Source organism: Gymnoscopelus microlampas (assembly GCF_963454915.1).
Source record: "Gymnoscopelus microlampas genome assembly, chromosome: 6".
Classification (NCBI taxonomy): domain Eukaryota; kingdom Metazoa; phylum Chordata; class Actinopteri; order Myctophiformes; family Myctophidae; genus Gymnoscopelus; species Gymnoscopelus microlampas.
Window position 1 is genome coordinate 28812915 of NC_139943.1, and position 16191 is coordinate 28829105.

Genomic DNA, 16191 nt, shown 5'->3' on the forward strand with positions numbered 1-16191 from the left:
CCTTCCACTGACTAGCTTACTCGCTCATATGCACCTAGCATTCAGTGATTGCGTACCTGGAAAAATGGTACTGCCAGCATAATGCATTTGAATATACAATACCCCCAAAAAATCAAAAATCAAAATCAAGCAGTTTCTCTCTTTCCAAAACCTTCCACTTCCTTATATCTACATTAGTGCAGCTCCCTGTATGCTGAGATCAGATACGTGGAAGAGGGACCATATGACCCCCATCCTGGCCTCTGTCCACTGGCTGTCATATGGTTTAGAATCGATTTTAAGATTCTCCTGTTTGTTTATAAAGCTCTAAATGGGGGTTTCCCCTCCTATACTCCCGGGGTGACCGTGCCTTAGCTGTCGCAGCCCCTAGACCAGTTTTTCCCAAACATAGGGTGGTCGTAGACCCGTTTTATTGGGTCGCCAATTGGCGCCCAATAATACATTTTTGTTATATGAACTGAACTGTAGTTGGGACTAGCATTGCTTCCATAGACTGGTTTATGTTTTGTTGAATAACCAGGAAATCTTAACGGACAAGTACGGACTGAAATAACATATCGGCGTTCTTTCCTTCTTATATTGATCCCAAATGACTGACCATGGGGTCTATTTGCAGAATTGCCCCTGTCGTCCAGTTTCTCTAGCAGCCCTCATAGCATAGAGCGGAGGCAATAAGCATATCGCAACTTACGCTATTTGTTGCAGCCAAACGTTTTTTTTTTTTCATGAAACCGTTATTAGTTGTCATTACACACGCATCCATGCATAACAATCAGTTATTGATGACATCATGCTGTCAGCTGCGCAATGCTGCGTTCACAAGGGCAGATACAAGATACAGTCTACCATTCATTTTCAATGGAAGCCAGCGACATGAAGATACAAAGCTACAAATTGAAGTTGAGCTGGGTTCAACTTCTAGATGCAACAAAGATACAAAACTATAACTGTAGCTCCGATGAGACGCTTAACCCCAAACTGCTCCCCTGGCACTGTATTAATTGCACCCTTTGCTTCTAATAGTTAAGATGGGTAAATACAGACTTCACGTTTCTGCAAATGTACAGTGACAAAAGAAAAACAGTATAATTATTACTCACAGTGCAGGACAGGCCTTGTCATTAAAGCAGAGGAGCCTGTTTACAAACCTAGTTTACAATGCTGCTCATCACCTGTGGGCACAGCACACAACTGTGTGTGTGTTTGTGTGTGCGTGCAATAGTATGTGCTCATGCATGTTCCTACATGCTTAGTCAAATCACTGGAGTTGAATATGTTGATCTCTCCTTCAGTATTTTTTTTAGGGCTATAACTATTAATATTTTCTTAGCGATTATTTTATCGATTATTAAACTTTTATTTTATTTAGTAAAAATAATGTGTAAATCAAGTGTTCATACTCTAATTATTTCATATTTTTACACAATTGTGTCATGCTAAAATAGTGAACAACGCATCGCAAGCTTGCAGGTCGGCTATTTTAAAGAAATAAAATTAAACGTGTTGCCTCTAATGACACACCCAAAATAGGGATCAATTATTAAGTGATTATTTTATTAAATTATTGATCAAAGCGATTAGTTCGATTAACTGTTGCAGCCCCACTCTTTTTCATATTATTCTCGCATGGGCTCTATTTCTGTTACCCTTTTCTCTTGAGAGTTGTTGTGGTGCACATGTTTGATGATCATTTGTCATGTGCCATATCTGTCAGTTTAGGTTTTAGCCTTAGTTATTCACAGTGGAATCATCTTCTCTGTTTCCTAATAAAACCTTAGGAAACTGGGCTGCTTCCATCTAAGAGCAAGGCTATTTCAAGGCTCCTGTAGCTTTTCCATCTGGACAATGAATGTGAGACAGGCTGTCATGTGAACTGATTACTGACTTAATCTATTTTGGATTATTACATCTTGCATGGTTTGTGGAGTGGGGAGTTGCCTTAAATGTGATGGAAGGAGAGGATTTTTGTGCATGTGTTTTTGTGTGTAGTTTATGTATTACTATCCTAAGATCCCAACAAGGATAGTAACACCATAGTCGATAACACATTATCCTGGTTCCCACTCCTCATGAGCGAAAAGGTGATTTTTATGGATACATGTTTTTTGAGTTGGCGTTTACAATTACTAAAATGTTCAGGTTAGGACTGGTCATTTAGGGGTTGGGGTTAGATTTAGGGTTAAGTATTTGGGTGTTCGGTGTGGCTATTATACTTGAGGTTAGGGTAGGATTGGGCAAGTAGGTTGTGTAAAAATGGCATTTGTTATGACAAATTGTTTTCGCCCTCCCGACAAATTGCTTTCGAACTACCCATAATAAGTATAGTATAGTAATACAAACATGTGTGTGAGAGAAAGAGAGAGAGAGAGACAGGGAGGGAGAATTGCAGATCATTATCACTGTGACCTTTGCCCCCTGTTGCAGCCATCCCCTCCACCCTGAACAATGGAGCTTATCTTTCTAACCATCTCAGCAAATACACACGTCTCTGTCTCTCCAACACATTCTAAATCTCTTCATTCTGTGTGCATGTAACGCAGATATGTAATTTTACTTGTCTGGTTCAAGGCCTACATATCTATTACTCTGTGCGCGTGTGCGTGTGTGAGGCGAGCGTGCATCAGTAGAGAAGCTCTACAGGTAGGCAGTCAGTCAAGCACACACAATATAATACAGGCACATGGAGAGGGGCTATTGTGATGAAAGGAGAGGTGTTTCTCTTAGGCTAGTCTCTCCCTGTGTCTCTCTCTCTCTCCCCCTCTCTCTATCATTAGCTAGCTAGTCATGAGGATGTGAAGGGGCCAGCCACTGCCCCAGGGCTCATTCTGACCATTACCACGCTAACAGGAAGAAAGGAAAGAGATATACAGAACGATGAAGAGAGAGAGAGGGAGAGAGAGAGAAGGAAAGAATGTCAGGAATCTCATCATGGGAAACCCAGTCTGACTATTTGTGCTTGTTTGTGTGTCTCCTTGTCTTTCAATCTGACCTACCATTTCTTTTTTGAAACAACTACCATTAAAATAACTGTTTTATCACATATTCTTCCAACCACTTGTGTCTAGCTATAAACAGAATATATTATTTTGTCTTTATATAGGTGCCCAACACAGACTTAAGACTGGGTATCTCTTAAATACACCCTCTCTTTTTTTCCTTTGGTAAGCAGTCAATGATCAAAGTGCGATAATGCACAATGTGATATCCCTGATATAGGAAAATAGTGGACTTGGCGGAGGGAACTCCACTTCTCGCCATGGAGCTCTTCACCTCTGTTGTGTCCACCAAAGACATTTTATTATGTTTAATTCTCCTCAGCAACTATCCACCTTGGTAGACTGTTCAATTTAGTTGTGTGGTTTTCTCTTCACTGTGTTTAAGCCTTGCCATAACCCAAGCCCTAAAAATAATTATCACAAAATGTGGATGATAAACAAACAATGGACAATTTTGGAGGAAAAAAAATTGTTACATACTGCGAGAGACTGATTGATGGGTTGCTAATGAGAGGAAGTCAGAGATAGAGAGGTCAGAGACTTATACACCATTAGTCTATTTGTAGTGTCGTGAGCTGTTCTGCGATTCCACATGTCACGTTGAACCAATATTTAATTAAAGCTGAGCTGAGGGAGGCTAAATGGGACAGACCTGCCCTCAGGGGTGCTAACAAACTATTGACAGATAGAGAACTCTAGAGATGTGGGATTTGGGCGCAGTCTCCATCGGAGCCATGGAAACTACTGTCATTTTCAACAACAAATACTTTCAAGTGTTCTATATTCTATGAAATTATAAGCAGGTGAAAGATGTGACAGGTTTGATGCATTTCAGACACTTTGCAGGTCTTCTTTACTGCGGTGTTTAAGCCTTAAACATGATGGTGTTTGTAGACAGTGACTGTTTGGTTAGGACACCCAGTGTGATGTTTGGTAGAGATCCAGTGAGATGTTTGGTCAGGCCCCACTGGGATGTTTAAGCGGCACCCAGTCCAGTGTTTGCTCAGTACGTATGACTCTGTGGATGGGTAGTTAAGGCTCTTTGAACAGCTGGCTAGACTGTTTTGAGGACTCTGGCAAGTAATTTATTTCATTTGTTTGAGCACTGGATAGGTGGGGGTTGCTATACAGGATAGATAATACACCCTATGGCAGACAACCGCTATTTTCATTTGGCCAAATGTTACTGTCACGATACTTGCACAAAAGCAGCCGGCCTGTGTAGTGCAGCCAGCTTCGTCACTGCACAATGCATTACGATATGAGCAGCAGCTTCATTCACAAACTGCACACATGGTAACTTCACTTTCAATAGCTCAAGATTGGATAGGGTGGCCATGCCACTTGCTTACTCTTCCTCTCTCTGATGCACGTACATATTTAACTCTTCTCCAAACACACACCACACCACCACGTTTAGATAACCTTCTCTCCCCTGTGGGTCAGGGAGTGTTCATTTACCCAGACGTCAATGGGAGGGTTTCGTACATCTGTGCCAACCCCTCATGAAAGTGTGCGTGTGTGTGGTGTGTGTGCATGTGCCTCTTCATCAGTGCTGATGTGTATACTATGCGAGCATGAGTGTGACCCTTGACCCCAAATACTCCATCAAACGGGGGGAGTGAGCTGTCGTCTGGCTATGGAGGCTACAAGGGACAGAAACAGTGTTGTTATAACTCACACAGAGACATAACATTATTATTATTATTATCAGCACGTATATGAGTTTATTTATTTATTTAGCCATTCATTTATGAATGTATTAATATTTTAAACTTGTGATCATAACATTTCTGGCCCTAGACAGGTCAAAGATTTTAAATTCAATTATGGGTCTGGTGAAAATAAGATTTTTGATAAGGAGTTTGATCAGCGTACTGGGGAGGCCGAGGTCTTTCTAGGACAAGCAGCCATTCTTCTTCCATCCCTGCCTCCTCCCATCCCCTCCTCCAGTGGCTTCTAAAGCCACACTAGCCAGATGTTAACTCATTAATCATAGTTTACTGTAAAGCAGCCTTTAAAGCCAGGAAAATATGCTGATATTACAATATAAAGAATACCAGAGGATATCCAGTCTTGTATCACAATATCAATATAATATCAATATAGTATTTCCCAGCCCTTTCTTAAGTAAAAAGTAAAAACTAAGCTATGATGACTAAAACTATTACTAAATATGTTGACAATTTTGTCAACAAATAAAAACTGATAGGGAGGAACTAGCGGAGAAGAGATCCAATAGAACTAAGACAAGTCCTTTTATGCTTGGTTGTGCTCGGGTGTCGTGCTCACAATGCGTCGCACTGCACCACGTTGTAAGATTGTAGATCGGCTATTTTCAGCATGCATCCAAGTATAAATCAGGTATTTCGATGCCATCAATGCCCGCCAAAATACATTTTAATCGAATAAATCAACTGTGGATTTAGTCGACTAAAATCTTATGATATTTAGTCAACTTAACTTAACGTAGACTAAATTTAAAACATTTCAGATGACTAAACTATGACAAAAACTAATTTTATATCAAAATTAACACTGTGTGCGTGCGTGCGTGTGCAAAGCATGCATGTGTTGTGCACCAAATGACTGACTCAACAGATAATGGAAAGTCAGTATGAGAATGAATTTGATGTGTAAGTGAGGTTTTCAATGAGAGAGAGAGAGACCAGGGAAGCAAGAGGGACAGAGGAAGAGAATGATTAGGAGGGGGAGAGGAAAGCTTTTCTTCCTGGTGGACGAGCTCCTGACCTTTTCATTCGCAGATAATGAATCTACTTTATTTCCTTTGCTTCTGCCCTTTCCCTTAAGGCTCTGTGTGTATGCTTAATCTGTGTATGTGTGTGTGTGTGTGTGCGTGCGTGTGTGCGTGCATGTGTGCACTGTGCATAATAAGCGCATGCATGTGGTTAACTGCACGTGTGCAGCATATAAAATGTAGCCATCAGTCTGTCCTAAGAGTTTTTAAATGGCACTTGTTACATAATCTTTGTTACAATATGAGCATTAGGGATGGGTCAGAATAATCCAGTATTCGAATAACAGTTTTTTGGATACAATCGAATATTAAAAATATATATATATTTTGTGTGTGTGTGTGTGTGTGTGTGTGTGTATATATATCTATATATATATGTATGATGTCATTTTTATTTATTTCTCTATTTTACAGGAAGTCGAATATTCAAATAATCGTTATTAATAGAAATATAGTAATCGCAGTAATATGTCTAATTTGTGCATCTTCTGTCTTTGTCCTGAACCACAGGTGAGTCTGGTCTGGGCAAATCCACCCTCATCAACTCCCTGTTCCTGACTGACCTCTACTCCAAGGACTACCCTGGCCCCTCCCAACGCATCAAGAAGACTGTTCAGGTAAAATGACCGACTGACTTCAGGACACACATCTACCATGCCAGCATGCAGCGATTACCCTGTAAAATCCTGAGTGTTAATTTAACTCTATTCACAAGTCAAGAACCACATCTTTAAGAAAGTTTAAGTATGTTTAATAAAATAAGATTGGACGAGAGAAGGGGACGTAGGTTCCAGGATTTGAAAAGCATAGAGGTTTCTGGGTAGTTCTGGCAGTGTATAAATAGCGCCCATGATTTGAGTGAAGGGGCGGAGTAAAGGTGTGCTTCACCGCCTCCTGAACATCTGTTGTTCCCAACTCCGTTCCCAACTCCGTATAGTGTACAAATGTTTAATAAAATAAGATTGGACGAGAGAAGGGGACGTAGGTTCCAGGATTTGAAAAGCATAGAGGTTTCTGGGTAGTTCTGGCAGTGTATAAATAGCGCCCATGATTTGAGTGAAGGGGCGGAGTAAAGGTGTGCTTCACCGCCTCCTGAACATCTGTTGTTCCCAACTCCGTATAGTGTACAAATGGAACGTATTTTGTCGCCGTCTGTCAGAAACCTTTTATGTTCCAAAACCGTTACTTTTCAGGAAATGGAAATGGAAAATAAGTCCCTGTGTTCAAATGGATCCAATGTAGTTATTATTTAGTAACAAGCTCTTCTTAATACTTTTCATTGGTTCAATATTTATAAAACCCATAGACGCAATTAACTCTCACTTTCACTTGAAAGTTTTAAAATCAGATTGGCTATTTCCGCTGCTTTTAGTAGTAGTAGGGCATTAATTTACAGGGGGGAAAACACATAAAAAGTTGAAATAAGAAGAATTACATTTGCACACTCTCAGACTTACAACTGGATGAATGAGCAGTACCCTTATGATTTTACTGTGTACATGCATTGGACTTGGCCTATGCATGTTAATAATGCATGTTTGTTATCCAATGTGTTCCACATGTGGTCTTTTCCCCTGCTTTGAGTTTCTCTTTGATGTCAAGATGAAAACATTGAATCAAGGTTCAGTGTGCAGAGACCACACCAATGCCATATTTGTGAGGCATTTATGACTGGCCTCATTTCACCTTAAAACCTTACATTCTCCGTTTGTCCTCTCTCTGTCCCTCTCTTCCCCCGTGTCCAGTCACTCTTTTATTGTCCTTTACTGGCATCCCCCACATTGTCATTCCCATGCCACATGTTTGACTGTTTGACATGCAGAGGCTCTGGAGACCTCAGTACACAGCAATCAGACCTAAACAAACAAACCTGCAAAATAAACCGCTGAGCCGGGTTGTCAGAGGGTAACAGGCCAGAGTCAGCGAGCACAGAGCAGAGGGAAAAATGGAAGGAGGGAGGGAAAGAACCAGAGAGGGACGGAGATGGAGGAGAGAGAGAGAGAGAGAGCGAGAGAGAGAGCAAGGGCCAACGGGCTTCTATGGTTTTGTCCTTTTATGGTCATGACAAACAGAGCAGGGACAGAAGAGGAGGAAGGCTGCATCTGACTGCAATGGGGTGAAGAGGCGGCTGGAGGGAGGGAGGGGTAGAGGAACAAGCTAGTAACCCTGTTAATGTCCAAGAGACATGGCTTAGGGAAGAGGCAGGAAGATACTAAAAGAAAGAAAGGGAAGTAAGAAGTCTGCGCGTGGAGAGTGCAAATGAGTGAGAAGGAGGAGGGCGAGAGACAGAAGTACGCATGTGTATGTAACAGGGAGAAGGATGGGTGAAGCTGAAGAGCAAGTGGGATGGATGAGATGGATGAGAGGAGGAAATGTGAACACGGGTGAGGTGGGTGACAAGTGTGGGGTAGAGGGGAACAAGATAAAGAATCTAAAAGTCTTGCCAGTGACCCCTTGAGGCCGTGCTGCTCCATACGCCCAACCAGACCAAAGTGGTTTGAACCGACCAACATAGTCATCCCTAGATCGCTGATAGCTTTAAAGTAGTAGTTCACCCAAAACATTACTTATTTTCTATCAATAACACACCCCATGAAGCCTTGAAGTCATGGAGAGTTTTTTGTTTTTGTCGCATTCCTAAGCCAATAATTTGATGAACGACGGTGACTCAATGGAGAGCCGGGTGGTCATCGAATTATTGGCTTAGGATTATTGATAGAAAATAAGTAATATTTTGGATGAACTACTCCTTTTTAAGATAGAAAACCACTTTATTAATCCCCAGGGAGGAATTCAGGTGCATGTATAAATGTGGCAATAAGTACAGTATTAAACCATTGTAGTGAGATAGTCCGTGATCCAGGCCACCATGTCATGGTCTAGCTTCTGCAAGCAGGGAGAGAGACGTTTTTAAAGTGGAAAAACAAATATAAGTAGGGTTTAACCTGCACTCTGCTTGTTAGATTATGAGATACCTAGTGCAAAGTTGACATTTTGGCCTGAGGGAAACTAGAAGAAAAGTCATGAGGTCACTCAAATCGTTAGGTTTATGCTGGCCATGAAGGAACTAGACAGGTTTTGTGGCAATCCAGCCAGTCATTCTTTAGATATCTTGCTTGGGACCAAAGCAGTAGATGGGCCAAACAACATCGCCATCCCTAGAGAGGGGTGGGGTTCAAGAGCAAGGAATGATGGGGTGAACGGGTGAGGTTTGTGTGGGGTGGGGTGTTAGGTGGTTTGGGAGGGAGGGAGGACGGTTTAGAGGAGGGACATCCAGGGTGCTACTTATAGTAAAAGAGTGAGAGGTGACAAGCAAACCAAGGCAACTAGACAGAGTAAAACCATGAAAGAGAAAGAGGAGGGAGACCTGTTAGAGAAGACTGCCGAACGTGTGGAGCAAGAAAGACTGACAGAAAGAATGGTGGGGGGGGGGGTTGGGGTCAGAGTAAAGGTCCCTGTTTTCCCCCCAGGGGTCTGAAAGGGTCAGTAGGAGGGTAAGAATGTTCTCATGAAACATAACACTTTCCCAGCATACAGAAGCAGACACACAAGAAATGCTGACTTTCACACTGTTCCCACATAGATCCATCACATAATTTAGAGACCATCATATAGTAACTGAAACTTGAATAAAACATTGTAAGCACAACAATGAAAAATACAGTCAATTCCAAACTAGAAATATAAGTAACTGGATGAAATTTCACAGTACGGTATACCAAAATAGCATGGTGTACTGTAATTCACAGTATTATTCCCACTTTTAATTAAATGTACTATGGCCCATCAAAACCATGGGCCAAATAAGTATTTTGTGCACACGCCTACGTCCTTTTTACACATTTAATGGATTGGCTGGTACATTAGGCTCTCAACTGGCCAAGAGGACTGATGATGTGGGCTGGTTGTTATGGTAACCAATAGAGACAGAATTTCTAATGAACTAAAATAACCATTGCATATTTCTTTTTTTCGAAATTGGACACACATTTTTGTTGTTCTGACCCCCAATGCTTGCTTTGATGCTAGGGCTGTCACGGTTATGACATTTGACGATTAATTGTCACACAAATAATTGACGATTAATTGTCACACAAATAATTGCGATTAACGATTTAATTCTGTTTTTGTTGTCGAACACTGGAACATAATATGAATGTAAATTACATTTCTGTTTGGCTTTTAGGCTTTGTAAACAAAAGGTGCACAGGGCAGATATGACAAATGACTTAATTTAATAACTTTATACTTAAATAGCCGATCTACAAGCTCAAAACGTTTAGCATACGTACATCTGCTATATCCACTATTTTTGAAAATGTGTGAAAAAAAAATTATGATTGATGATGATTCTAACAATTATAAATAATTGCGATTATCTCATATAATTGCGATTATGTAATAATTGTGACAGGGCTATTTGATGCAGGCTTTTTACTGAATTGTGGATCAGAGGTGTACAATTAGCTCATGTTCCTGTATGTGAGCTCCATACTCGCTATGTCTGTGTCACACAAGGTGAAATCGACTCTAATTAGGCCACAGCCTGAAAGCAGTTGCTTTTAAGTAGCTCCAATGCACCAAGGGTCTATAGATAACCTCAGATAATCTTACGATGGACATACATTCTCATGCTGTCAAGCAATCGATTGTGTTTGTATATTTGTGCAAAAGTTTAAGGATTTAGCTATGGGCTGTGCATGTGCGAGTATGTGCATGTGTGTACTATATATCGTTGCTGTCGGGTGAAAGCTTAGCTTAGATTATTATTTTAAAAACATTTTAAAATGGTGAAAATAGCTGATCTGAACTTGTAGTAGAAAATAGCAGATCTGAACTTCAGCTATTTTCACTCCTTTTGTATGACACTCTTGTATGACGAAGTAGGGCATTTATCTGCAAAAAAAAACCCATAAAAAGTTGAAATATGGAGATACGAGGTTTCTGCCCGACGGCGACGGTATGCTGCGGTCGCTGTAGACTGAGAGGGGAAGAGATGGGGTGAGAGTTATTTATATTCCAGAGGCAATCTCTCATATTTTGTCATACAAACACATTCTCCCAGCTTAGATTTCCTTTAAATGATGGTGCGGAGGCTGAAGGCATTTTTGAGGTTTTCTCCCAATCTGTTTTTCTTTCGCCGAAACTGTTCAAATGGCAAATATGGTTTTGCGCTGGGACGTGACAAAAACATGCACACACTCACACACACGCACACACACATGCACACTGTTAAATTCATATATTTGAAATGACTGCTGCATGATATATATCCCTCACTGTAAAGCAAAACAGATTATGCGAAGGCTTGTGGAAGCTGAAGAATGTGTTTTTAGAGAGAGTGAGAGAGAGAGAGAGAAGTCTGTATTTTTTTGTGAAAGGGGGATCCTAAAATAACTAGCTGGCCTTGTGAAAGTATGCAGTGGAGCAAGGGAACAGCAGAAGCGCTAACTTTAGGAAATGATGGATCCGTCTCCAGTACAAGGGATTAACCCATTAAGACCTGAGGCCGATTCTACAAATGCCTTGTAAATCAGTAGTTCTCAAACCTTTTTTGTGTCAAGGACCCCCAAAACGCATATCTGCTATATTTGATTAGACAACGCTCAAATCTAAAATAACACAGATGCTTTCCCGGTTTTAATGAGAGAACATTTAACATAAACATAATGTATTCTGAAAATGTTTTTAAAGTTTGTGTTCAATGTTTATTTTTTTGTAAACATACTATAGTTAGAGCTCATTTCGACTGAATGGGGGTACAAATGGGATAAACGGCTTTTCTGACTATGGAGAGATGTATATGAATTTTACACAATACTTAGATTTAATGCAAAAATAATGTTTAACAAAAAAATGTCTGCCTATTTCTTACATAAAATTATAAAAAAAGTGCTGTAGTGGAGGAATGGGATATGCCTGTCATTTTCGTCTTACAACCTCAAAATCACATCCGCAACCTCAAAATCACATCTGCAGTAACACATAAAGTATATAGTCAGTGTTTTTGTTTGCGTCTTTTAACTGGGGAATAACCTGAGGGTTATAATGCCATTAAGCACACATCTACAATACACAGCTTCATGCGCTGTGATGTCTCTTCCAACAGGCCAACTCATTGTGTGTGGGCTCAAACCGTGGGACTACATTACAGCATGTGGGTGTACTAACTGTTCTGAGGGAGAGTGGGAGATCATTAATGTCATGTATTCATCGCCTGTGTGTGTGTCTCTCTCTCTCTTTGTGTCCGTCTGTCTGTCTGACTCTCTAGGTGGAGCAGTCCAAAGTGCTGATAAAGGAAGGAGGTGTCCAGCTCACACTTACAATTGTTGATACGCCAGGGTTTGGTGATGCAGTAGACAATAGCAATTGGTGAGGAACTGCATCTTGTGTGTGTGTATGCGTGTGTATGTGCGTACAAGCATGCATGTGTGTGAGCAAGAGGGAGAGAAAAATAGAGTTTGTCTGTGTGTTGGCTGATATAATTTGGAGGTTTACCACATAATTATATGCTTACTTAAATGTTGTGAAGAGGGTTTTTGTTTTGTTTTTTTCATTTGTGTTTTCTCATTTTCTTCCTCTCGGTTCTTATTTTCGCTCTTTTTCATCAACACATCACTTCCCTTCTGTCCTGCTTACTAATCCATATTTTTCTCCATCACCTCCCTCATCTCCTTGTCCCCCTTTCTCCTCTCCTCTCCTCTCCTCTCTTCTCCACCACCCCACTCCCTAAACTGCAGTTGGCAGCCAGTCATCAACTTCATAGACAGTAAGTGTGAAGACTTCCTGAATGCTGAGTCCAGGGTGAACCGCAGACTGATGCCAGACAACAGGGTCCACTGCTGCCTCTATTTCATCGCCCCTTCTGGACACGGGTAGGTACTGCATATATAGAGGGACGTTTTAAAAAGAAGGCACACCCAGCCATGAGTGATCCCATTAGGCAAGACAATTCTAGATAATTGTTCCCCATGCACAGGAAAGCATAGATTTATTTGATCTATTATTTATTATCTTCTTTACTATACCTTCATGGCTCACATTAACCTCTTAAACCATCTATACTTGGTAAACTGGACCTGGGTTAACTTGGCTCTGTACTTGGACCACCATTAAGCACTTTGGTTGCAAAAACGTTATCTAGACAATTACTCCAAGGGGTGTAAGTAGCAACATGATCTCTGGAGGATGCTAGTGAGGCCACCACTTTGTGATTCCAGCTAAAAGCACATATTAGTTTAATTATATGTGGGCCTAAGTGCTACAGGTATGTCAAAGGCAAATTATATGTAGATCAAAATGTATCAAAATTGTGCTTGATGGTTCAAGATACATTGTCAAATGACACATTTTCCAGTGGAAAATACATCATTCGTCCTTGCTTGACAGTGCTCTAAAGAAAACCAAGCTTTCTAGGCTATTCCCCTTGCATAGTTTGCTCTCTACTGTAGTGTATTTTTGGCTGTACTGCCACAGCAGGGCCAGCCCTATAAACACAAATGTCTGAATGAGTCAGTCATGAAGATATACCATTGGTCAAACTAGCCAACTGCAGAGCAATTGTCCCTCCAGGCTATTCGATATCACATATTATCGCTTGGCGCAACAACAAACTTGCTAATTACAGAGCGTTCGTCTCTCCAGGCCATGGGATGCAATCTCTCCTAATAACTAACATTTTCTTATCATTTACAGGGCTCTGCAGTGCTAGTATTTCACTCGCATTTGCCTCTAAAAATAGATGTGTGCAAACCAGAAAGATTATTTATGAGCACAGTGTGCAACCAACCCTAATCTTTTAAATCCAAAGTAAAGGAGTTTATTTACAGTAATTCAAACATTTTTGTTATCAGAATTCACTATTATAACATCCTCCTCCTCCAACCCCTCCATGTCAGGACTAATATGGATATACCTAGCTCCTGTAGTAGGTTTTGTCCGCACATGCTTTGATAAGTTTGGATGAACTTATCTGCAGTTTTCGCCTCTGCTGTGCTCAGCTGTCAATCAAGCAGAGAGGACGCCGTGGTTGTCATCATTGCCGGCTGCGTGTCACCGCTTCCTTTATCCGTTGTTTCAAATTAAAAGCACTCCAGCGTTTCTTACACTATATATTTATTATATTATATATTATATTTCCACTACACCCGAGTTATTTGAGGTTCTGGGTGCCCAAACGCTGTCTATTAATGTGGACTTATATTAGGAAAGAAAGTTTGTGAAATCAAGTGTTTCTCTGGCACATCTCCTTTGCTATGCTTACATAGAGAAATAGTGTGCGTGGGATGTGCCCAGGCATGTGGGCATGTGTACCATGCATAGAGCAAGAGATGAGGAGGCTGCCAATGTTTGTGACCCACAAGGGTTATATAACACCCACCATTCTGCTCATGCTCAGTAGAGTTCTGCTCTCCATCACTGAGTCATCCAATGAGAACTCTGCTCACTGAGGGGCACTCATCTCACACACACACACACACACACACACACACACACACACACACACACACACACACACACACACACACACACACACACACACACACACACACACACACACACACACACACACACACACACACACTCACACGCTGTCCTCCCTCATCTCATAGTCTCTCAGATGCTTCATGTTCGTTCTGCCTCACCAGAATATTCTGTCTTAATATAACCACTGCAGCAGCTAAGACCCATATTACCAAGCTCTTTTACCTCAAAGCCTCCAACCCTTCGTGATCTGATTTTGCAGCACTGGCTCAAGTTAAAATGTATTCTCTCTAGTAGGTCGATGTTCAAAATAATCTCCTACTTGACTTGATGCTGCAGAGAATCTATCTATGGTGTTAACACATCAACTTCCAGGTATTAATTAATTAATGAATAATCCGCCACTGGCAGCGTTTTTATCTTATTTTGACAACCCACGGAGACCCACGGAACCCACGATGTGGACTTGGATGTAAACAAAAGCTGTCTGGGGGAGGACGAGGGTCTCTTCTATGTACCGGATAAAAATAAATTGCAACCGCGATCTTCCGTTCTTTAGTTATCGGCAGTTGAATATAGCTTGTTTTCACCAACAACGCAATCTGGGAAAAGAAATCTGAGATAAATGTATTTTTATAAATCTAATAACATTACAGTGGACCGGGTGATTCTTTAAAAATCACACCTGTGTGAAGGTTGCGGCGCCTTTGATACATTTTGTCATAGATATGTGTTTCAATATTAATATCTAATATATAATATCAATATTAGTTTATACCCCAGTTAATAAGAATACAGAGGACGAACATAAGGATGGACATACACCTGGACATAGACACGGACATACGTACGTGTCTGGACATACGTACCTTGACGGGCCTGACCAATCAGAACCTTGACGGGCCTGACCAATCAGAACGTTGACGGACCTGACCAATCAGAACGTCGACGGGCCTGACCAATCAGAACGTTGACGGACCTGACCAATCAGAACCTTGGCGAGCCTGACCAATCAGAACCTTGGCGAGCCTGACCAATCAGAACGTTGACGCAAAAGCCAGGTATAGAGGGCTAATATCCGCTCTATACCTAAAGGTATAGAGCGGCCAGCGCCGCTAAAAATGACGGTCTATCCTTCTCTGGAAGTCAAAGCAGCATTCATTGGTTGGCAAAGAGCGCCCTCCAGCGTAATCACTGAAAACACCATGATGACGTAGATTTACGTCAGTGGCGGTCAAGCGTTGGATTTGAGATGACGTAATATTACGTCCATGGTAGTCAATGTGTTAAGAGAACCAATTAACAAAATATAAATGAACTGTCAGCTGCTACAACTTCCAACCTTCTATTATCTACATAGGTCAGCGGTTCTGACTGGGACCTAAATGCAAAATACGGTATCTCCCTGGCACCCAAATTCACAAAAGTACATACGTTGTCATAACAGAACATCCAATTAGTCATCAATAAAGGTGAATAGTTTTGAATTGAAATGCTCATAGTTATAGAAATATATTGATGAATTCACATTCTCTGGCACAATTGTTTTTTAACAATTGGACATTAGACGGATATGTCTTTGACTGACTGAGTGATAAAGTTACAGCATTGGTCAGCCGGTTGGCCTAATAACGGACTAGCCAATCGCAGAGAAATCATCCCTCCAGGGCATGGGATGTAGTGCATCCTTGGTTGATCTAACAACTAATTAGCCAACATGTTGTCGGTGATTTGATGGGGACATCCATAGTTCATTTAACATTACATGCCCTCCCATAAAGAGAACTCTCTAGTCTACATCTACTCTGCATGAGATAACTTAAATTGTGATTTGCCGCTAGCTGCAAGCTAGTGTTGGCTAAAGTCACCTGTTAGTTAATTAGTTAGCTAGCTAGCAGACTAGACTAGCCACCAACAACTAAAGTTGCTTCATAAGAAACACACTTGCATAGA

At 41.1% G+C, this 16191-nt stretch overlaps 1 protein-coding gene across 4 annotated transcripts in view; it reads left to right on the top strand.

The window, feature by feature from the left end:
• Nucleotides 1-16191, top strand: part of LOC311047605 (septin-7-like) — a 38650-nt gene that overhangs the window by 11656 nt on the left and 10803 nt on the right. For all 4 annotated transcript variants that reach the window (XM_084060374.1, XM_084060376.1, XM_084060375.1 and 1 more), the window contains 3 exons: nucleotides 6265-6371; nucleotides 12026-12126; nucleotides 12495-12629. In XM_084060374.1, coding sequence (XP_083916500.1) covers nucleotides 6265-6371; nucleotides 12026-12126; nucleotides 12495-12629 — 343 coding nt within the window. The remainder of the gene's footprint in view (nucleotides 1-6264; nucleotides 6372-12025; nucleotides 12127-12494; nucleotides 12630-16191) is intronic.